Source organism: Diadema antillarum, unplaced genomic scaffold, assembly GCF_040938485.1.
Source record: "Diadema antillarum isolate AM-2024a unplaced genomic scaffold, OU_Dant_1.0 scf00000160, whole genome shotgun sequence".
Classification (NCBI taxonomy): Eukaryota; Metazoa; Echinodermata; class Echinoidea; order Diadematoida; family Diadematidae; genus Diadema; species Diadema antillarum.
In genome coordinates this window covers 1,213,680-1,237,446 of record NW_027271049.1, presented here as the reverse complement: position 1 = coordinate 1,237,446, position 23,767 = coordinate 1,213,680, and the positions used below count along the sequence as shown (strand labels likewise).

At 39.3% G+C, this 23,767-nt stretch overlaps 1 protein-coding gene across 1 annotated transcript; it reads left to right on the top strand.

Annotated features, from left to right (window-relative positions):
* The first annotated feature begins 1,606 nt into the window (after positions 1 to 1,606).
* On the top strand, positions 1,607 to 22,255 carry LOC139722203 (probable aminopeptidase NPEPL1). Its single transcript, XM_071633519.1, has 12 exons — positions 1,607 to 1,770; positions 4,598 to 4,783; positions 6,334 to 6,591; positions 6,790 to 6,871; positions 7,824 to 7,966; positions 9,982 to 10,059; positions 11,075 to 11,175; positions 12,727 to 12,781; positions 13,998 to 14,142; positions 16,281 to 16,381; positions 18,377 to 18,487; positions 19,873 to 22,255. The coding sequence occupies exons 1-12, from the start codon at positions 1,609 to 1,611 to the stop codon at positions 20,026 to 20,028; spliced, it is 1,578 nt and encodes a 525-aa protein (XP_071489620.1). The 5' UTR covers positions 1,607 to 1,608; the 3' UTR covers positions 20,029 to 22,255.
* Positions 22,256 to 23,767: the final 1,512 nt, after the last annotated feature.

The following is a 23,767-nucleotide window of genomic DNA, read 5'->3' as shown; positions in this document are numbered from 1 at the left end:
GTCCAAAAAATGTATAATGTCCGTAACGGCAAGCATTTTGTGCGATATCTTCCAAATGATTTATAGTAACTGATCAAAACTCGGACTGTTAACATTTCAGGATGACTGGGTTAGAATAAACCATGAATGGATTAAGAATGATTATGCTGAGTTGTTGAAATAAACCAACAAAGTCACAAAAAATTTTCTAAATGTGATAGCCCGTAACGCTGGAATTGCCCAAATTCGTCTTCACTGTGTTCCGAATAGGGGGGGGGGGGTATATTATACGTGTATCCACCTCCAACGTTATCATACGAGGGAGCTTTTTTAGAACTGAAATGTACACTTTCGGGTTGACTTTTTAGACAATTTGAATCAAATGAGAAACATTGATATTCAGGACAAAGTAAACTGCTAGAACTATTATACGCAAATTATATGCACGATGGCACCTTTGGCTATTATACACAATTCCAGTAGGCCTAATATGAGCAAGAGGAGGGTGTGAGAGTGAGTTATTCTCCCTTTCTTACACGAGGGATCGAGCTTGTGCATATCTAATCACTGAAGTGAAATTTATCGATTTTAGCGGAATATTTGCAATTTTTCAATAAAAAAGTAACGGAAAAATGCATAGGCCTACTCATTTTATTGTTTTATATATTGTATCTTTGATTCTTTTTAGAACTTTTTTCCCATCATTTGGTATCACCCACTGTCTGGTCCGAGTTCGCGATCAACCCCTCAGCAAGCGGCATGGCCTCATCATAGGAAACTTTGTACGATGAATATACAGTGTCATGTTTTTCAATTACTTTATTCAGGTAGGTCTTATCCATGTATATAGCAGATAGGCCTATTTGATAGCTGTTCTCTATAAGCCTACTTTTTCTGCTGTTGAAATTTATTGACACAAAAATGACTTGATGTACTTTTTCTTTCCTTATGCCTTTCCAGATTTATCATCTAAGTAGTATGATGAGATTTCATTTTCAAAAATACTGAACAATGGTTTCTATGTATAGAGGCCTATCACCCTCAGTGTCAATATCTTTAAAATAAAATGGAAAAGTTTTTTTTTTTCACTTTGAATATTAATGTAAGGCGCATTGATCAGCTTACTGGAAATATCAAAAAAAGACCATTAGGCCTATAAAGGTATTTGATATTGTAATGCAATCTAAAAATTACGATTGATCCAGAAACAATCGCAACTGGATGACAGATTTGCAATCAATTCATTCCTGAAATCTGAGACAGGTATCAATCACAATAAGACGGCACAGATTGGGGCATGGCGCGTATTAAACCTATGGGAAAACGTTGGGTTAGGGTTTATGGTTATGGTAAGGGTTAGGGTTTGATGGTTAGGGTTAGGATTAGGATTAGGGTTAGGTTTAGGGATAGGGTCCCCAATAAATTTTTAGGGTCCCCAATCTGTGCCGTCTAAAAAAAAAACACCCGCCCCGGAGACCCGCCGCTCTCGACGCAGGCTGCACGTTGGGGCTGGTCGCAGCATGCATGCATTACTCAGTGCATGCCTCTGTCTTGCGTATAGTGCATGTATGCAGCGCACAAGCTCTATGCATTAGCCCGAGGGCGGGCCATCCAATACACAGAACAACCATGGCTTCCTTTCAGTCTGTTCAGTGCATTCAGTTTTCCTCAACCAACACCTCATCTGATCCAGCAGATCGTGCTGTTTTAATCGTTGGTCAGCTACCAAATTTGATCAAAGCGAGCTACAATGTTGTTAAGACAAAGCTGCATCCTCGAGTTACCGAAGAAGTAAGTGCATTTAGTCCTTATTGGTGTTCCGCATTGGTAAGCCACGGGCGAGACTTTACTTTGCTGTGTGTGTCCCACTCGCTGCATTTGGTGTTGCAATCAGTGGGGATTAAACTATCGCACGTTGACTCCGTTGTTGTTGTTGTTGTTTTAGATTGTGGAGCTCTCTGCCGGGTGGGCAATTTGCTCCAAAAAATATAATTATTCAGATATGCCTGAAATTTAATTATAAAAATCTAAAATACTTTAAATTATTTACAAAAACCAAATTACATTTATTTTTATATTTACAATGATATATATACATCGGAAGGAAGGGGACAGGGTTCCGGAAATGATGTCATCTGCCTACTCCGTCAACACTGCCGCTATTTATGGCAAATCAGCGATAAGCCACAAGACAGTTGCGGTATTTTATTTGTATCGTAGTTGTGAGTGTAAAATTAGAGTAAAGCACCAATGATTTGTACAGTGCCATCATGATTGGTAATTGGTACACAGCCTGTATTCTTTGACACACTGAATGAAGCTAAATTGAGCCTTGAGCTCATTGTTGTGTTCTGTGTAAAATTAGGCTATGATATCATGTTTGAATGAAAGATGCAGCCTGTCACTTAGTGTCAGTGTTAGTGTTACCTCAGTCTTAAAGGGATCGTATAGTTTTGGTTGAGACGTAATTTCAGGTTTCTAAAATTTTTGGGTGAGATAATGAGAAACGAAACCTCTTCTGAAACAGGAAAGAGCATGTAATTCCATGAGGAATTCAACGTTTATTTGATGAAAATTGGTTTTGATATGGCTGAGATATCCAAAACAGAGCGATTCTAGAAAGTGTGGGACCCCCACTTTTTTACGATCGCTTTGGTTTTCTTTGTTTTTTCATGTTTCAGTCATTCGAAACCCGATTTTCATCAAATAAACTTTGAATTCTTCTTAGAATGGTCATAAGTGTTTTCTTGGCTTCTCGCAAAAAGTTGAAAGCCCAATCCTCATCTCCACCAATACTGTACCATCCCTTTAAAATTCACGGTAAACAGGGCAGCAAAGACCAGAAAGCTTCACAAAAAGTTTGTAATTTTCATGACCTCTTGCCAAACTAGATTTCAAGCTGGAAATTAGTTAATAGCAGGGGACTTAAGACGCAGTCTTCATTTTGGACTGCTATTTACCAGTTGTTGCACACTGGATTGTAAATATTATACATAGACTCTAACCTTGTTAGTCATCTTTTGTGCCAGTGAAGTGGGTCGTAATGTTCAGTCAACAGCAGCCAGCATGGGTGTATGCAAGGGGGGGTCGGGAGGGTCGTACGACCCCCCCAAATTTTCAAAAGGTCCACTTTTTGTGACGGACATTTATGTTTTTCGAGGGCTTTTTACCCTGTATACAACAGGGGAAAAAAGTGACCAGGTGGTGTTCTAGCAAATTGTCAAAAACGTCGTAAATTTCGTAACTTAGTTTTAATCTGCCATAACTTATTTCTTAGGCTTAAGCCGCGCTGCCATGTTTATTAATTTTCCTGTCTCCCATCAGCAACTCATCGAACTAGTTGCCTAGACTACACACTTACAGCCGGCCTTATTACTCGCGCCTTACCCTATGACAACCGCGGCCGTTTGAATTATGGCCTAACCTATATCGTCCTGTAAGGAGAATGTTATAATTCATACTCATGTTTTCAACTCCTGTCCTGTTTGATTGAGATTGAAGTGCATATTCTACTTTCTTACTACATTCGGAGGCAAAGTTAGGGAGGATTGACTAGCTCTGGGAGTATCGTCAACTCTGGAATACTTGTATTAAATGGTCCGCAAAACTTTTTACTATATACTCTAGGATTTAATAGGAAGGTGTAGCTAGTCAGCAACTTTTTTTAAATGCAGTTTTCAACTTACCGATTGACAAACTTGTAAGTGACCAACTCAGGTTTTATCACCAGTTTTAACATAAATGGGTTCTTTTCTAAGTATGCCGAAAAAGTCACTTTTGTATGCACCAAATGGCCCCATTTTAAGATATAAAATTCAAAAACTCCCTACCGTGGGAGGGGGGACACCCCCCTCGGTCGGTCCGCTCCCTCGCAAAAGGTCCAAAAATTGTGATTACGACCCCCCCAGAAAAAATCCTGGATACACCCCTGGCCAGATTACAAATGACTAGTGAGCTCACAGAGATACAGTATGTACATAATACTGTCAGCCTTGCCTCCAGACAGCGCTGGTTTGTGATTGGTACAGGTACATAGTGCATGATTCTAGTGGGTGAGAGGTTGATGGGTGCAAATGAATGAAGTTGTATTACAGCGCATACAAATCATGTGTATGTACCAATCAAGGATGCGCTGTACCAATCATGGCACCAAAGAAGGTAACATAAAAACCAACTTTTTCTGCTAAATTTCTTATATAATTTGTATATCTTAGATATGTGTTTAGAAAGTCATTATATTGACACAGAATGTTCCAAAAGATGAACTCAAAACTTCATCCATTTTGGAACTACAGCATGAAAAACCATTAAGTGTACCAAACCTGGGCACGTTACTCTAGGTATATATGCTAGATAGTGCCTATTGCCTATATGATATAATAGGCAAGGTTAGCTAAGCTACATGTAGACCCCTAGAAAGATCAAATGGACTGTAAATGAAATATTTTCATATTTGAGATATTAAATCGTTGGTGTGTTGTACATAGACGTGCATGCAGTGTACATAATTTCTCTCGTCACATCCATTTACTGCTCTACATTGTATACTGTTTTATGAATGATGTTTTATGAATAAAATCACACTGATGCTACACTGTATTTCTACTCTGGTTTTCAGTCTTACAAGATGGCAGTAGACTCGTTGCAGCCGTCCCCGACCGATACCATCCCATTGTGGTTCAACAATGCTTCCCTGGCTGCCCTTCCGGTGAAAGCAAGCCGTCACAATGCTCCGTCTCGCTGCCACGTACTGACCAAGCTGGTCCGCAGCTGCTTGACAGGAAGCGGCAATGAGTGCATAGTGGTAGGGAGTTTGTCTGTTTGTTTGTTTGTTGATTGGTTTGTTTATTTTCTTCCTTCTCTCTTTCTCTTTCAGACGAGGGAAGAATCTCTCTTTTAATTATCTCAATGAATCATGATTGTGATCTCAATTTAAGTTCCAGAACAATCAGATGCTCTGATGTATTTCTGTTTATGAACAATGCTTGTACTCTTGATTTGAGTGTTGGAGATACATGCTACAAGACTAGTCAATTAAACTTACATACAAGTTCAAAGCACATGCTAGCTAGTGGAGTACAGGCATATTGCATTATGTTTTGCACAGTTTGCTGTCAGAAGTGATCGTAGGGTCAAGCTATGCTCCACCTACTCAATAATGTTGACGCCTTTTAGACAGGCAGTGTGCTCCACGAATCAAGCAAATCCAGATCTGAAAACACCTCCAGACCTCGATTTACAAATTAAGATTCGTGAATCCTGATTTGTAAATCAAGGTCTGGAGGTGTTATCAAATTAGGATTTGTGAATACTGATTTACAAATCGGGATTTGTGAATCCTGATAACGATTATTTCCTTTCAGACACTAGAAAAACATCTTGATTACATTTATGATTCTTCTGTTAAATAGAGATTACAATCATGATTAAAAGAAAGACTTTTCTTCTGTCAAAGGGGGTCATTCTCTTTCGTGCTCTCTCTTTCTCTCTGTTCCTCTCTCCATCATACCTTCTGGTCTGTAGCTTCACATCTGTCAGCTCTTCAAACGGTTTCTTTCCAATCAAACCATCATCATATCATTAACATATCTTGCAGGATTGTTTGGACCATTGTCAAAATCAATTTTTTGAGAACTCCTGAGTATCAACGTTTTTTGAGAATTTGGATACTGTACACCTGTCATGAGATTGCTTCTTTGTTCTCATTGTCATCAGGTACTGGTTGTGCATTTCCCAGTGTTATGATGAAGAGAATGTAATTTATCAGTTTGATTTCTATGAGGCTTGTAGTTTATGTGAGGGCCCTGAAATATTTGCTTTGCATCCTTGGGGAGTGGCTAAAAGTATTATTCCTTGAAGTACCCATCTGTTTGCTGTGCAAGTTCATTGTGGGAATATCTGTTTTACAAACTTGAGTGATACATTAACCTGAAAAGGAATGAAATAATTGAATCCTATGAGTAAAGCCAAGCATGTGCTGAACCATCTTTAAAGCAATCAATGCACTGTGATCGTAATCCAAGGGCTACTCATCATTTGCTTCCTGCACAAGATTTACCAAAATTACGATTGAGAAGAGAATCTTCTTCTTCCACCACAAGAGAGACATGTGTGCAAATTGTGCTCAAGATACCTCAACTAAGCTTGTTCCTATTTCTCCCAAGAAATTCAGGCAAAAAGAAACATTTTCAAGAAAAAGGCAGAAAAATGGTGGTCATTTTAGTTGGTATGAAATTTCCACATCACAGAAAATTCCAAAGAGGTGTAGTGTGGCAAGTAGGAAGATATTAATACCATGTAGTGATGTTCTAGCATGCCTTCTAATTGTTCAGAGCTGAACTTTTGCCTTTGCAGGTTGTGTGTGAGGGGGCTCATGTCTTTCCTCTGGGCTGTGCCATCGCCAGAGCATTTCCCATGTACAGCCGCAAGGCGGGTTTCGGGAAGCACACACCGCGCATGATCACAGTCGAGTTTATTGTCACCGACGACAACAACCGCTCGCTCACGGGAGAGGAGGTGGACACGCTGGACTCCGCAGCCAAATCGGTGCGGCTCTCGGCCCGCATTGTGGACACTCCATGCAGCGAGATGAACACTTGCCATTTTGTTGAGGTGAGTAGGGACCACTTCACTTCAGTTATATGTCAGCTTTTGCAGAGTAGTAGATAGGAATCCTTTGCACCATTCATTTTCCATGTTCTTTTCCACATATCAATTGTGAAAAATGCGTTTTCCAAGTGCATGTACATGTTTCTATTTGAGAAGTCATCAAGCAAAGATGCTTCCTCTCTTTTTTCGGTCTTGTCCTAGGAAGTCCAGCGGGTCGGGCAAGAGTTGAACATTGTGCCTGTCATCATTCGAGGAGAAGAGCTGAAACAGAGAGGATTTGGAGGTAAATAAATCAAGATGATGAGGTTAAGTAAGCATTACGTTGTCTTATTCAATTGTTAAAGTGAAATATGCAGTAGATATACTGCAGCCACCATCGCATCGAGATTTATTGTTTGAACACCTGTGAAGTCCACCATTTTTCTTTGGCGAGTGACAGCCTTGATGTGATGTATGGCTCAGAGGAAATATTTACCTCAAAGCCACTCAAAGTCCTTTCAGCATCACATCAGCTCGACAGGAAGAGCTTTCCAAGTGACAAGGGGGCCGTCGTTCATTCACATTCCGAGTAGATCCCCCATAAGGTTGCAATGTCAGAAATGTACAGGGCAGATTGATTGGTAAAAAAACATATACCTATGGTTTCAGTTACTGTAAAACGAGAAATGTTCGCGTACATTTTAATTTCGCGAATTTCGCGAGCGCCAAGATTCGCGAAATTAAAATGCACGCAAAATTTCTTATCTACACTATATGTATTGAACGCAAGAGGCAATTCGCGAAAATTTCTTGCCACGAAAAAGGCCGTCGGCTCCAATTCGCGAAAATTTCGTGCCGCGAATATATCATGTTTTACAGTATGCATGTATACATGGGAGAACATTACTAAGAATGTTCGCCCATGGGCGAACATAACGAATGTATCTCCATCACGTGACTCTGTTTAGCCAATCACTAACCGGTATTTGACTAACCCATTTAATAAATCCCCATGGTTTCAGTTCTGCATGTATACATGTTTACCATGTGGAAGGAGGGCAAATGTCAAGCATATACGTAGGTCATTTTAATACTGTGGTGAAGCATTACGTGGCATGTCACTCGCCTAACAATACTGGGCGTCTTTTGTGGTCAGGTTATACAAAACCTGACTGTGTAAATATGCAGTAAATTTAGCAATGGCACAACTTCCTCCACAACTTCCTCCACACACTTTGTTCACTTCCCACGTGCAGGAATCTATGGTGTTGGTAAAGCAGCCGCAAACCCCCCAGCCCTAGCCATCCTGAGCCATCGTCCCGCCAATGCCTCGCAGACCATTGCCTGGGTTGGAAAGGGCATTGTGTATGACACTGGCGGACTCTGCATTAAGGGCAAGGTGAGAATTCCTTTGGTGGAAGTGTCAACAACAACACCAATTTTTATGTTCCGAACTATAGAAACATTATGTGAAGCAGATGCATTTGCCATTGAAACTCTGTTCTGCTATCATTGCTCTCACCTCTGAAATCTGCATTGACTGTTTTGTTTTGTTTTGTTTTGGGTTTTTTTTTAAACCTCTGCCACAAAGTGTAAGTGGAGATATTATGTTTTCGGTTGTCGGTCTATCCCTTCCTTTTGCCCATTTCTCTGCCTATCCTGCCGATTGCTGCTCCATCTTTGTTTTTATGCGTGCTGCACGTCAGTCTCTTTGAACTTGTGTAACTTGTTTGTTTGTTTGTTTGTTTGTTTGTTTGTTTGTTTGTTTGTTTGTTTGTTCATTTCTATCTGAGAAGATGGCTGGATAGCCCATATTCACCCACACTAAGCTGGTCTTCCATGGGGTCCAGTTGGATGTGAGGTGGGACCACTTCACCGGGTTAAACACCCTGCTCTTTGCGATGAAAGAATGAAGTGGGATCTTTTACATGCATGAATTGTTACTCTCTCATACACGGGACCACAATTTTATGTCCTATCTGAGGGACAGAGTGTTTTGCCTCTTGCTAGAGGGGACGGTATGCTTTACACACAACATTGCTCAGTCCAGACTCGGGTTCGAACTCAGGCTGTGTAATCGTGAGGCAGACGCGCTACCGACTCACCGCTCAACTTACACAGAGGGGAAAGAGTGATAGTCTGCTCCTTTGCTCCATAGCACGTCTCAGATTTTAAGCTGTTGCTCCACTCATTTGTCAAAGAGATGTCAACGGAACACACAGTTGCATTTTCCTGGTAGATTCTATTCTCTTTCACATGTTACTCTGAAAACAGGAGCATCAAAATGTAGGTTGTCCTCTTCAGTGCATTTGTGACTCTGCATCACAAAACCAACATAAAGTCACCAGACATGGATTTCTAGTTAAGGGCAGATTCTTACAGAGCAGACTTAAATGGTTTTAAAATGACATGTAACTCCATTCAAATGGGCTCTCCTAAACCTACTGTGTATGTAAATTCTGGAGAGAAAGCACACACTCTGGAAAAGAGGCTCTTGAAGTCTATGGTCTATTCAAGTGCTTAATCTTACCAAGCTGTGCTAGCTGTGTAATGAATGTGATAGAAAGCAGGATTTAACACACCATAACAACAACAATGAAGTAATTATCAGATTAAGCTGAAATTAAGCTTGCTCTATTAACACATTCTATCCTTGACTAATACCAACTTTCAAAGCAGTTACTGCATCCTTTCAAAAGTTATTGAAGTTGAAAGTGAAGTGTATATATTAAAAGATTTATCATTTTTTATGTGAAAAGGCCTTTAATGCCCCAGTCACATATAAACACGGATCCGGGATACTCAAGGATCTACACGGTGATCCGGGGAAGTCCGGGGACGTCCAGGGAGATCCGGGATTCTGGTATGACTGTACACACGGTATCAACACGGCAGCTACACGGATAAGGCCGGAAGAGCGCGGCGTCTACACGGACAAACACGGCATCTACACGGATCAACACAGCAGCTACACAGATCAACACGGCATCTACACAGCAGCCACACGGACCACCCCGGATTGCACTGCTAACACGGCAATCCCCGGATGACGCCGGATGTTTTTGACCTCCAAAAGTTGCCGTGTTGGCCTCCCGGCGTCAACACGGATCTCTCCCCGCATCAGATTCGGGGTGGTCCGGGGTGATCCGGGATGTCTATGTGACTGGGGCATTGGATCCTCTTCATAAAAAGTGCTCTAGAAAAAAAAAATGCTGAAAACATGATTTCCTGGTTGTTTTATGATCCCAAACTGTAGAATTATGTAGAGGAAGTATTGCTCTTTCAGGAGTGACCCATTTTTACCGATTTTGAGTCCTCATGCATAATCAGGGTGTGCCACTTTTTGTTGATTTTGTGATGCACAGTCACATTTCATATATTCTGTGGATTTTTCTCTCATTTTCTCCTGTTCAGACTGCCATGCCTGGGATGAAGAGAGATTGTGGAGGAGCAGCGGCAATTCTTGGTGCTTTCTACGCTGCTGTCAAAACAGTATGTAAACCATTCCTTCACCGTTATTACCATTACTGTAATGGAGTGCTTCCTGTATAACCAGATACTGCTCATATACGTGTAGATAACTGATTAATTTCATATAGGGGCCAATCAAATGACTCCCATGCAAGACCACTCTCAACTGGTTGTGTGGTTTCTCCATCAAACTATGGAATTATGCCAGAAAAGTCTATGCATTTTGTAATACTTTTGTCACAAGATGTCAAGCACTCTGAAGTTTCCAGTGAAAGACGAATTATGTGTTCATTAATTAACAACATGCAGTCACATACTCATGGTCTCCAGCAGTGTCTATGTCATCCATGCAGCAGATAGCTGTCGCCACACTACATCCTGCTGTATGTACTTGTGCCATATGTTTAGGTGATGACGTAAAATATTGTTGCTTGAGGATTTTAGATAATACTGGACCAAGTAATATGCATTATTTGTTTAGAAGAATAATGACATACATTTCATTACAGCCATTTTTGCAATACGCCCAGGGTCGGCACCAGGGTCAGCACCAGCTCAAAGCTAACTAAAAAGAAAAAAACACCACATACTAATCATTTCATTGCATTTATAATACACAGGCAATTGAGCTGGATGCAGACAAGCTGTTTTTAGTATGAGTCATTACCATATGTTACTATCACCAAGTGGTAAGATAATGCTGAGCCTTGAGACAATTCAAAGACTGGTCATGTGATAGCTCTCAGCCAATCATTTGATTAGCATCCATATCAAAATTTATACTGTGCAATGTTCCATACAAAGAAGTCAAGATTCAGATCACAAAAATTATCATCTATATATCTTTATACACTTTACTGTTCACTAGTAACAAAATTTTGATATAACGAAAGAAAGCTGTTGGTCCTGACCGGACTTCGCTACAATGGGAGTTGACTGTACTATAACACTATGGACTGGTGGTCAGATCACTCTTGCCTTCATAGAAAAAACTCCCCCCTCCCCCCTACTGTTTTTGCTTTCATTTTTTCTCCAGGGTTTCCAGGAAAACCTCCATGCCTTATTCTGCCTGGCTGAAAATGCTGTTGGTCCTGACGCCACCAGGCCGGACGATGTCCACATCATGTACTCTGGCAGGTGAGAAAAACAAGTGCATTGGGGTAAACTTTGATATATGTGTGCCTGAGAGATGAAAGTTTGATTTTGTCATACATGTACAAATGATGATTTTCCCATGGGGTAAATTAATCCATCTGGCTGAATCAACCAGATCTCAATTTTGATTTCTTCATTCTTAAATTGCTCATAGAACATAGCCAATTGATTGATTTAGCATATCACACTGTTTGCAAAAAATGATATTCAATTGATTTCCTGAGCTAAAAATGAATGTGGTAATGCGTGTGCATCGTCATCAATGGGAGTGAATGAAGGAAATCAGAAGGCTCTTCATCTCTTTGAGAAACCAGAATTTTCATTTCAGATACCAAATCAGAAATGCTATTTCTTTTAATCAATGGAGTGTACTGATGAATACATTGCTGCCATCAGAATTTATAACTCATGTCTTGTATTGAATAGTACTTATGGAAGGTAGCCTCTTGTAACCATATTCACTGAGACTCTAGTATTGATGTGTTAAAGCCCAAGTAGCATTGGGAAACATTGGTGATCTGATTGAATTTGCTGCCCACCAGATGCATTTGAAAACCACAATTGAATAGCACCAGTCAGCCACTTGTCAGTGAACATGTGCGTCAATGCGCACGCTCATATGTAAAAGTTGACTCCGGTCAAGAGTCTTCGGCTACGTATGTACTAACATAGAGGTCAAAAATAAAATTTGGTACGCGGATTCTCAAATGTATCCAAATCAGGCCAGCCTTCCCACTCCATGATATCCCCACACACCGGGTCTCTAAAGGGGATGGCTAGTAACTGCTCAGTGGGAATCAGTGGAAATGCAGGGAGATGATTGTTCCAATCCTTATGGGATTCATTCAAAAGAGTACAGTATATATGTAATGGTCTCATATTCAAGTAATGTGCAGTTTAATGTTTCCAGGTTAGCGTGCCTGGTCAGTGACGGGGCATTAAGCTGCACATTACGTGAATATGAGACCCTTCTGAAGCAAATAATTTTCACACAACGATAGATATATAATGTACTCTCAAATGAATCCCACAAGGATTGGAACAATCATCCCCCAGCATTCCCATTGATTCCCACTGATCAGTTACTAGCTATCCCCTTTAAGTACCACTGTTCCCACACACCATGACTACACCATACCTGTTGGTATTGCAGCTTTATTTCTGTGTATCTTCTTGCCATGAGATCTGGTGTATACTTTATTACATGAAAATGTACAATATGGAACTTTCTGACTGCTAGGAAGCAGACCCAACTGAGCAGTTTGCCTGACCAAACTTGGGCGGTTATCCGAGAGTCTAGTTTGAATGTGTACACAATTCACCAAATTTTCATGTGATGTGTTGATACAGAGGAAAAAGCAGTTGTTGTTTTTTTTTTTTTTATTTGTGTCAATCATAGTTCTTTTAAAACATCTCTGTGTAACTGATTAGATGGGTTTGTAGTGTGCAATGGGGTTATTTAAAACACATTTTATGATGATCTGAGCTAAAACCAACATTTCGTGTCATTTTCTTTTTCTTTTATAATCACAGATCAGTGGAAATTAACAATACAGATGCAGAAGGACGCTTAGTACTAGCCGATGGTGTAAGTATGACCTCTGGCAGCTAAAGCTGTGTAAACATTAGAATTTTATACCAATGATCCCTTTTAAAGTCATCAGTGTGAGAGGGGAATGAAATGAAAATGATTTTATCACAGCGGAAATCACCATCGTAAAAGATTTTGATAGAAGCTGATTATGCAATAGCTAACAGCGCATTGAATTCACCCGCAAATTTTCCATTCGACAATTTCAACACATTTTGCTAGTAAGCTGTCAAAAAGAAAAGATAATGTTTAGTTTGGATGTATTGCTCACTATTTTATAGCCCATACATAGTTGAACTTTATTTGGCAAATTTTGATATGACATGAAATCTGTGGTAATTGGGATAATTAATGTCAATTAAAGTAGCATGTAATCAGAGAGAGAGAAAAAAAAGAAACATAAAGCATGCTTGTATTGGTTATGAAAGGTGCAGAAAGCTTGAGCTATAAAGCTAAGGCAGATTTCGTTTTGGGATTAAATTTTGTATAAATGAGACCCTCTGTTGGAAGCTAAAAAGAGACAAGACATTCAAGGCATACATATAATTCTCACTGCTAAAGCCAGAGATACCTTGACGGATCTTTAGACTGATATAAGTATGATGTTGAATGTTGTTGAACTTGGAACTTTTCATTGTAAGAGATCTCTGTCCCTTTGGGTTTTTATAAAGATTTACACATCATCTATTGCATGTCATCACATGATCTTTTATCTAAGGTCCAAGTTATCCGACGAATTGAAATGTGAATGTCTTTTCCCAGCACACATCTAATGTATGGAGTCGCGAGATGAGTTGTTAAAATTTATCCTGAACTAAATTTAAAATTCTCATTGAGCTTCTTCTCTTTTGACTAGAATTACTCAATATTTGCAATTGTTTCTTTTATTTGATTGTTTGTGTATTTATTCTCTATTTTCACATTAAAACAGTACCCAGAACAGTACATAGATCATACATAAATCAAAGAATGATTACAATATGGATGAATTGCCAATTTTAGATTCATTATTACAGTGATTATGTTCTTCCATTGGGTCCAAATTGATGTGTGGTGCATGCAGGGCTCAAGTGTGCATTGTAACCCACAACAGTGTACCAATTTTAAATGGCAATGACCCATCTACTTTCCAAGATGTGCATACTGGTGAGATTACTCTATCCTCAATAATTTTTTATTGAGATTGCTCCTTCCTGATGACATTCTCATCCAGGTCTCCTACGCCGCCCGCGACTTGAAGGCAGACATCATCGTTGACATGGCAACGCTGACAGGCGCCCAGGGCATCTCCACGGGGAAGTACCATGCTGGCCTCCTGTCCAATAGGGAGGAATGGGAGACAGCTTCCGTCAAAGCAGGTTTGAATAGTAGTTTTATGTTAGCCCTTTCCAAGCATTTAAAAAGGGGGGGGGGGGGGGATCCCTCAAGGTCAAAGGTCAAAGGTAACAAAAATCGGGCCTCAAAATGTAATGTCTATAATTTTAGCCAAGAATTTCCAGTGATGATATAATTTGGTAGATCCCTTTAGATGTGTTATCGATAAAAAGACAGATTTAATCTTTTTGGATCAAGTCAAGAAAAGTCAAGAATTTACAAAGTGTAAAGATCACGGACAAAGATAACTGTAGCTTGATATTTCACTACATTCCAGTCATGTCTTCAGGTTCGTATGTCATGTGGAAGCAAGTCGATTGATTTCACTAATATTGTAATGAACAGATAGAGGTTAACCCGTTCCTTCCGCAATTCTCTGAGTGCCTTTAATGCCCCCAAATGAGATTCTTTTTGCCCGTCAACAGAGAGGCAGACAGGTTAGTAATCCACCTGTGTGAAGGCAGTCAAATGGTACATTGTATCCCCCTTTCCACGGTCAACTACATGTGCCATTGAACAATGGAAATAGCGATCGGTTGCGAGGTATAAATAGAGCGTGCGCTGATGAGCTCACAGAATCTTTTGTTCTACACAAAACCAGGTACGTGAATGAGGTGACTGTGGTCAGCTAACCCAGATATCTAACTGATCTCAGCCTTGATCGCTGTGTACATGTTCGTTCGAGTTTACAGCAGAACAACCAAAACAAATGCTGATAGAATAAACTCTGATCTTTTTATCAAACCCCCTTTTCTGGGCATTTTAACACAAAGAAACATGAATTTAGGCCACTAAAGCAGGCACTCTTGTCTTCATTTTGGGAACCTGGTATACCAGGTTCCCGTATATCAGTTGCCCCCACGGGAACCTGATATACCAGGTTCCCATAAGGAACGGGTTAAAAGGTTGAATTACAGGGTCAAAGGTCATTTGACTATGATTGAGATGTTGCTTCTTGGCTGTACCCTTAGCTTGCATTGTTCCTTAGGACTGTCTTGTAAGAAGGATTCAGGTCAATCTGTCTGTGTGTGCACCCAAGATCTCCCTGATATGTTTTCATCATCGACTTTGACATACAGGTTAAAAGTCACCTACAATGTGTGTTGAGTCGTATGGGTCATTACCAGCCATAACTCTCGATTTTTGGCCCTGTATTTGGACGACATTAGATATCCTACTAGACTGCTGTAGAAATGCTGTAATTATCTTTTTCTTCTAAATTCATGCAGCAGTTTTTGTTTAGATTTTTGTTGTTGTAACTTTTTTGATTTCATTATTTCAGATATCTATGTCTAATATTTATACCATCTTTATTTTGTTCTCATATCTATCTTTATTTGGTTGTCATTATCTCATATCTACAGTGTATATTTGTGACCCTGCGTCACAAAACCAACAAAAAGTTGCCAAACATGGATTTTTAGATAAGAGTAGATTCTAAAAGAGCAGATTTTAAGCTTTCAAATGATGTATAACTCGGTTCTAATGGAGTCTCCTAACCTATCTAAAAACTGGAAAGAAAGCACACACTCTGGGAAAATCTGAACTGAGAAAAGAGGCTCTGAAGTACAGGGTCTATTCAAGCGCTTAATCTTTACCAAGCTGTGCTAGCTGTGCGATGAATGGGACAAAAAACAGGATGTTAACCACTGGAGCAACAACAATGAAGAGATTATCAGATTGAGCTGAAATTAAGCACGCTTTCACATTCTGTCCATGATTAATGCCATCTACTTTCAATGCAGTAGCATCATCTGTTGTAAAGTTTTTAGAGTTGAAAGTGAAGAAAGTGTACAGGGTTTTTAAGAAATGAAAAGGGGACTCTACAAGACACATCAAATCACACTATTCTACAAAAAAATTTTCGAGAAAAACTGCTGAAAACACAATTTCCTTTCTGTTTTGTGATCTCGAACTTTAACATAACGTAGAAGAAGACTTGCTCTTTCAGAAAATATGAAAAACTCAAGATTGGCTAGGTTGACCCATTACACCTATTTTCAGTCCTCACACGAAATAAGTGCGTGCGACTTTTTGTTAGTTTTGTGATGCACGGTCACATTTACTCTTTATATACTCATTTGTTTTTCACACTATTTCTTCTGTGTTTTGTCTTTTTTAGGACGGAGCAGCGGAGACCTAGTCTTCCCTATGGTGTACTGCCCAGAGCTGCACTTCAGTGAATTTGGCAGTGCTGTTGCTGATATGAAGAACTCTGTGGCAGTAAGTCATCTCTTACCCCTTCTGTTTCTGTCTTACTATCACTCTTGTTTCATTATTTTTATTCTCTGCGTGTTTCTCTCCCTTTCTTAGTTTTGATGAATGTTTAAGGTTACAATTGGTAAGTTATTGTCTACTCTTGTTGTCGAGCCCACCAGAGGTGAGAGGAGACTAAGGGATGGCCTGCGGCGTCTGTCTGTCCGTCCCTCGTCCGTCCGTCGTCCATCCCTAACGCTACAAAAACTTGAATAACTCTCTACTGAGGACTTCAATTTCAATCAAACTTGGAGGGAAGAGTGGTTATACAAAGTTACACATTTTACCAGACATGAAGGTCACAGGCAGGGGTCAATGAACTGTAGGGCCCAATGTTAAGTGTTTCGATTTTTGCCCATAACTTTTGATGTATATGTCTGTCTGCGACCAAACTTGGATGGTAGATGTCCCTTGGGGAGTTCAAGGTCACCACAAGGTCAAAGCTCTCAGACAGGGGTCAACGAACTTTTAGGGCCCAATGTTGAGTTTTTATGGCATGTTTCGATTATGGATCATAACTTTTGATCCATATGTCCGTTTGTGATAAAACTTGGCTGGTAAATGTCCCTTGGGAAGTTGAAGTTCATCACAAGGTCAAAGGTCATAGGTGGGATCAATGAACTTCCAGGAGTTAGAAAAACTTAAATTTGTTCTACGCGAATGGGCAAGACACATTTTGGCACTTGCCTTGATTTTAAGTGTTAAATGTTACGGAAAGAAAAAAAAAAGAAAAAACACAGAATAGTGAGCTTGATCACACCACAAAAATTAGAGCTTTAACAGATTTTATATGAAAAACAGAGAGAATGATACAATGTAGTCATCGATACCTGACTTATCATACTTTGAGAATTCAAAATATTGGTACAAATGTGGTATAATTTCTTATATATCTGAAATACATTATGTCCCGAGAGTGCAGTATGTAAGGTGCTCCCATCTAAAGATGTGCATGTGTAAAAAATAATTACTACTCTACAAGATAGACTGTATGGCCCGAATTCACGAAGGTGGTACAAATGAAACCATTGTTTAAACCATGAACAAAAACCATGGAGGGCCAAGTGTCGCATGGAATATTTCGTTACAAAATCAGTCATTTTGTCGATGAAATGATTATTTTGTAACAAAATGACAACATTTTGTAACTAAATGAATATTTCGTTAACAAAACGGTCATTTTGTCGACGAAATGACCAATTTCATAACGAAATATTCCGTGCCACACTTGGCGCTCCATGGTTTTTGTCCATGGTTTAAACCATAGTTTCATTTGTACCACCTTCGTGAATTCGGGCCTATGGGGGTGAATACCACTTTAGCAATGGGCAGACATGGATCATGATGTGATGATATTGCTGTTGTCCCAGCATGAGCCATGTATTCAGCTAATGTCAGTTTTGGTGGTAGTTGTGAATAGTTACTGCATAGCATGGGGAAGGGGGGGGGGCATGACAAGTGAATCTGTTATTATGTAAAGGGCATGAAATATTAAACCCTGGCAAATTTCTAATGGCTTTAATCTGGGAAAAAATTACTTTTATTATTACACATTTCACGTATACAGCACAGTGCTGTCATTCTGTATTTATGTACACTCAGCAGGAAAAAAAAAATCTCATACCTTTGTCTTGAAGCAGTTTGTGGCTTAGATAAGGAAGACCAATTTGGGGGAGTTTAACAAGTTGAGGATGGTTTGGTTTTGCTACAACATGCATTTCCAATACCCAGGTATACTCGGGACTCGTCCTCAACAGGATAAATGACATTGTGGATTTCCTGAGATGAACATTTGTGGATAGTAGACACAATAACCAAGATTTTAACCAGTTACATTTCACCTATATGTCATGCATGGTCATCCTTAACATTTTCTAAACATGTATGAATACCCTCTTTTGGCTCATCCTTTTAAAAAAAAATAAAAATAAAAATTGTTCGATTCTTTTACATCTCTCACAGGATCGTGGCAATGCGCAGAGTTCTTGTGCCGGGCTCTTCATTGGTGCGCACATCGGGTTCGACTTTGGAGGGACATGGGTTCACTTTGACATTGCCGCACCCAGCTATTCGGTGAGTGACTGCCATAGAGTGAAGTCCTTCTTACACCGCATTTCCTGTCATCTACTTTCAGAGCAAGATTTCTTTTGTACAATCACAGAGCTCAAATATGACTGTATCTGTGAGATTATCAATTAAATGATTACAGATTGTAGGTTAATCAATGATTTTCATTGGTGTTGTGTAAAGCCATCCTGCAGTCCATTTTAATCACAAGCTATAGACCTTGACTTTTGTATTTGAAGAAGCCATACACAACTTGCATAACACGTGCCTTTTGAATGATGTTGCCAGTTTGATGATCTCCAGTAGAAAAGTTCCAATATTGTATCATGAGACTTTGTTTGTTGGTTGTTGTTTTTTTTTCATCTTCTACTGTTGTGCAAGGATAACATGAAAGAAGGAGGATAGTCAGACTGATTACATAGAGCATGATGGCATAGCTTCCACTTGTAATGTCACTGCTTGAGTAGCTGCAAAAGTTGCCACAATTAACAAGCACATCTGAAAAAGTAATCAAGCACATCTTTCCAGTGCTTTTTGCAACAATTTGAAAATTTTGTATCTATCTGTGCTACAGCTATCCCACACATAGGATTCCTCTCCAATTTCTAAGCCAAAATGAGGGATAGTGTGTGTGACTCATAGTAGAGCAGTGGAGTATACTTTCTGTTCCCCATACCGGTACTTTACAGTATGAGGGACAGCACTCTTTGATACTTAGTGGGGGGATTGTGAGCTTGTCCATGACATCTGGGATAAATGCATCTCGCTTTGAAATGTGATGCATGGGCTTTCCAATGTCTGAACCCAATACGCTTAACCACTTGACTGAGTCAACCTCTTGTTCTGACACAAGAGCCGGAATTCACAAATGAGGTTTGAACTTATACCATCGTTTAAATTTAGACCATGGTCTGAAATAAGCATGAAATAGGCATGCCTTTGACATGGTGCCTGTCAACGCGCGTTTGTTACTGGATGTCTGTCGGCATACACATTCCGACAGTCGTATTTCCGCAGAAGAAATTTGCAAAAACCATGGTCTAGATTTAGACCACCTTTGTAAATTTAGGCCATAGATTTCTCACTCATTTCCTGAGGTTGTACAAAATGTGTCACAAGTAAAACCAGAAACATTTACGGCATGAAACTTCGCTGAATTGGAGCCAACTGCCTTTTTCGCAGCGTGAAACTTTCACTGATTGCCAACCACGAAAAAAAAAAAAATACCAATTTACTATATAAACTGGATTGTATAGACAAAACATTTTGCAAGTAGTGGCTTCCCGTGAAATTCGTGAAAGTTCATGCAAGTGAAAATTTCTGGTTTTACTGTACGTATTTACCACAATCTAATCGATCTTCTCCCTCCTTCACTGATTGGCTCTGGTCAGGGTGAGAGGGCAACAGGCTTTGGCGTTGCACTCCTGCTGACCCTCTTCGGCCGCGCCTCCACCTCTGCCCTCCTCCAAGCCGCCTCGCCTCTTGGCAATGATGCCATGGACGACATGGCAGTGGAGAGCGCCACCAAGAAGATCCGCCTCATATGACCGACAGGGCGCCCTCGCTTGTCAAGCGTCAAGGCAGCATAGACATCCCTAAAACTGGCAGGAGGCGTATGCTGTGATTACGGATGGAAGAGTTTTGTCGCTCTTTGTTCCCTTCTTACTCTAAGCACCACTAGTTTCAGCATTTTGTTGGTGGAATATGTATCACTGTGTTATCTTTATACTCTGAAACAAAATCGCTTTGTTTCAGCATAATCGCTTTGTTTCAACGGTCAGCCCTGACCAGTAATATACATTACATGTATTTTGGAATAGAAGGAATAGGTGGAGTGAGAATTCACTTTTAGAAATGAAACATACTTGTTGGGTTTACAACTCAGCGCAACAATACAAATAAGCTGAACCAGGTAACCTTACCCTTTAGGCTGTATTAATAAAATCATTCAAACCAAAGCTGTCTGTGTGATCAACACTTTTGCAAAGTGTTTGTCTGACACAAGTTTTGATCACAAAGAAATATAGCGTGCCAATGAGAGCTGAAGGGATGAACACTGGAAGTTTGTTCGCCTGATGACATATCAGAGAAGCAAACAGTAACAGGGATAGAACTGATTATTTGCAGGGACATGCTCAAAAAATTGCACTAATTTCAGAGCTAGGTAAGAAATCTCAGAAAGTGATATTGTTCTGTAGTGGTAGGACCATGTCACCACAACCAACAATGGCTTGAGGTGATTGAGAGTTTATTTGTGTGTTTTGTGCAGTTTATTTGCAACCAGATTTGCCTCATGTGTGTCTAAAACTATTTTCTTTTTGGTACTCTTGATAAAGAGTTGATTCTCTTCAGTCACTGCAACAAAGTTCTGTGTGTGTGTATTGGACTTACTGGATTAATTTTGTGCATTTGTATACACCTCTGTAACACAGCAAGATGTAAATGTTGTAATTTTAGCAAGGAAAAAATACAAAATGGGATGAAAAATTACATATCTGAATCATACTGCCCCACCATAGATTTCCTCAGAGAGGATTCATAATCTTATTCTACTCTTTATGATATAATTCATATATGCCTGATGTAGCTCAAATGGTGCAGTTCTACATAATATGTTTTCTGATGTTAGGATGCTGAACAGTTGATGTATACTAAAGAATGATTATATTACTTGAGGGGTTTTTTCTCCCCATACTGAACCTCGGATAACTATTGTAGAATGCCTTCACCTTTTCCACCATCCAACAGGACATTTCCCATAGTTAACTGTGTACTAATTGTAATAAAAGTATGGACATACAATTGTATTATGGCAGAATATGCAGATTGTACCTAGTAGTGTTTATGTTATGTAATATGAAGTTGTATGTATTGTTTTGGATGATGGTAAAAGGCTGCGGGAGGCTATTGCAAATGATTAATTGAAATCCAGGGGATATGTATATATATATATATATATTTTTTTTTTTTTTTTCATTCAGCAAGCAGATCCTCAAATTGATTCCAAAGTTACCAGAGAATTGGAACCAACTTCTTCAGCTTTAGTGAATAATTGGTGTTTCATACCCTGTTGGTGTGTGGCAACTGCATATTAAATGTATTTCCCATCCAGCATCCTGTGGACATGTAGTCAGCAAACGGTAGCAATGCGGGAAATCAAAATCACAGCCAGATGGTGAACAAACAACAAATTTCACCACAAATTTCACCATCTACCTAAGGAAGCTGTGGCTTGAAATTTGGGGACATTTAAAAGTGCCTGTGCTACTGTTGTATGTGTTTGTGTGCTTGTTTATGTGCATTTGATTTGCACGTCTTGTAAACATTTGGTTTTGTCAAAATGTATAGAGCCTTTGCCATATGGTTTCAAACCAAGTCTTCAGTGTGAAAATGAAGTGCTGGTACTGTATGAATGGTTTTGGAGGGTTTTGATCAGTTGGGTGCAGGATGGGGCTCATCCCAATCTGCTTTCAATCCTACTAAAATTTGTCCTGGGCCCCATTACATAAAAAGTTGATATGATAGCAACTCTTTGCTGGAATGGCAATTGTCATGATAATGTTTGACAAGAATCCAGCTTCCTGATTGGCTGTTGCTATGGGAAGTTGTCATTCCAGCAAGAGTTGCTGTCCTAACATCTTTTATGAAATGGGTCCCTGACTAAAGCTTGTCCTGGGCCCCATTTCAGAGAAAGTTGATATGATAGCAACTCTTTGCTGGAATGGCAATTGTCATGGTAATGACAAGAATCCGGCTTCCTGATTGGCTGTTATGTATACAAGTATAATGAAGTGATGACCCTAATATATAATATATAATCACACCCTTTTCTCAGTCTCATCCTATACAATATAATATGATGGCTGGATTAGAACATAAAAGTGCACTAACAAATGTTTTAGAAAAGGTTTCCTCGTATGATGTATATGCTGAGCGAAATGTTCATACCACCATGATATAATGGTATACATGTATACAGTCATTGCCTTTCGTAACATCAAATAATGTTGGATTCGATTGTCTAGTGTCATTCCAAGGGGAAGAAAATGCATTTATTTCAAGTTACCCAAAGTTTTTGTACAAGTAGGAGCCTATGGCAGCCTTCAAATATTGTAAAATTTGTAGTTTTTCCATAATGCTGTGCATTGTTGTTTTTTTTTCTCTCTTGAGAAAATGGACAAAGTTATCTAAAGATATGTACATCCTACAAGTTGTATTATTCTGCAAGCTATTGTAGATTTAACTGGGTAAAAACATGATATTGATACTAGATAGTAAATGCATATTATGTCTACTCTGCTTCCAACTTTGGAGATGGAAACCTGTTTTGTTTTTGTTTTAGTTTTTTTTTTTAAGCTTGAGAAGCAATGCATACTGTCTATCTATGGGTTGAATGATTTGCATACACCAGTTATACCCTTCTAAGAGGGAATGGTCCAAGGCCATTAAAGATATGCTGTATATATATGTTGAAATTAGCATCGTGTTTAGTAGACTGATAGTCCAAAAATCCTAAAGCTATGTGTAGTTTAAATCTAGTTCATGAATTATGCAAAGATCTATAGTGTAATTAAGAAATACACTCTGTGTATACAAACAGAGGTCCTATAAAGAAAGCGTAAAGATGCACATGAATAGGATTTACCTTTTGTGTGTGTTTGCTGGTTTTTAGTCTTGACTGTGTAGTTAAACCCTGGATTTGATTATAGCTTCCTTTGTGAATGTGGACCGCAGGGTTTTGCTGGGATGTAACCAGTTTACATCCAGTAATCTATGGCAGAAGAGATATCGCTGACATCTCCTCTTTTCATACCTTAAAATGTTGTTTATGGAATTGACGAGTGAAAATGTCATTTATTATATAAATTTAAGCATTGAAAACACGTCTTAGTTCTTGGAAAAGTAAGCCAGCAGACTGAGATCATTTTGTTTGCAATGGCGTTAAGATTTAAGAGTGCTCAGAGAAATGTACAACTTGAGATCTGTATATAATGGTGAATTAAATACCATTCAGATGAGCCTGTGTCTGTCTTTTCATCATGTTGTGTGGTATCCTTTGCTTTCACATTAAAGGGATGGTACAGTATTGATGGAGATGAGAATTGGGCTTTTAACTTTTTGCGAGATATCAAGAAACCACTTATGAAATAGTACAGACCATATCATTCTAGAAGGAATTCAAAGTTTATTTGATGAAAATCAGTTTTGGAATGGCTGAGACATCCTAAAACAAAGTAAAACAAAGTGATTGTAATAAAAGGTGGGTCCCACCTTTTATTAGGATCG

What these genes read in the sequence shown, in the direction of transcription:
- LOC139722203 (XM_071633519.1), top strand. Translation starts at nt 1,609, where the DNA reads ATGGCTTCCTTTCAGTCTGTTCAGTGCATTCAGTTTTCCTCAACCAAC. An exon ending in TCTACGCTGCTGTCAAAACA is followed by an intron (nt 10,060 to 11,074) that starts GTATGTAAACCA and finishes TTTTTTCTCCAG; the next exon opens with GGTTTCCAGGAAAACCTCCA. An exon ending in CACATCATGTACTCTGGCAG is followed by an intron (nt 11,176 to 12,726) that starts GTGAGAAAAACA and finishes TTATAATCACAG; the next exon opens with ATCAGTGGAAATTAACAATA.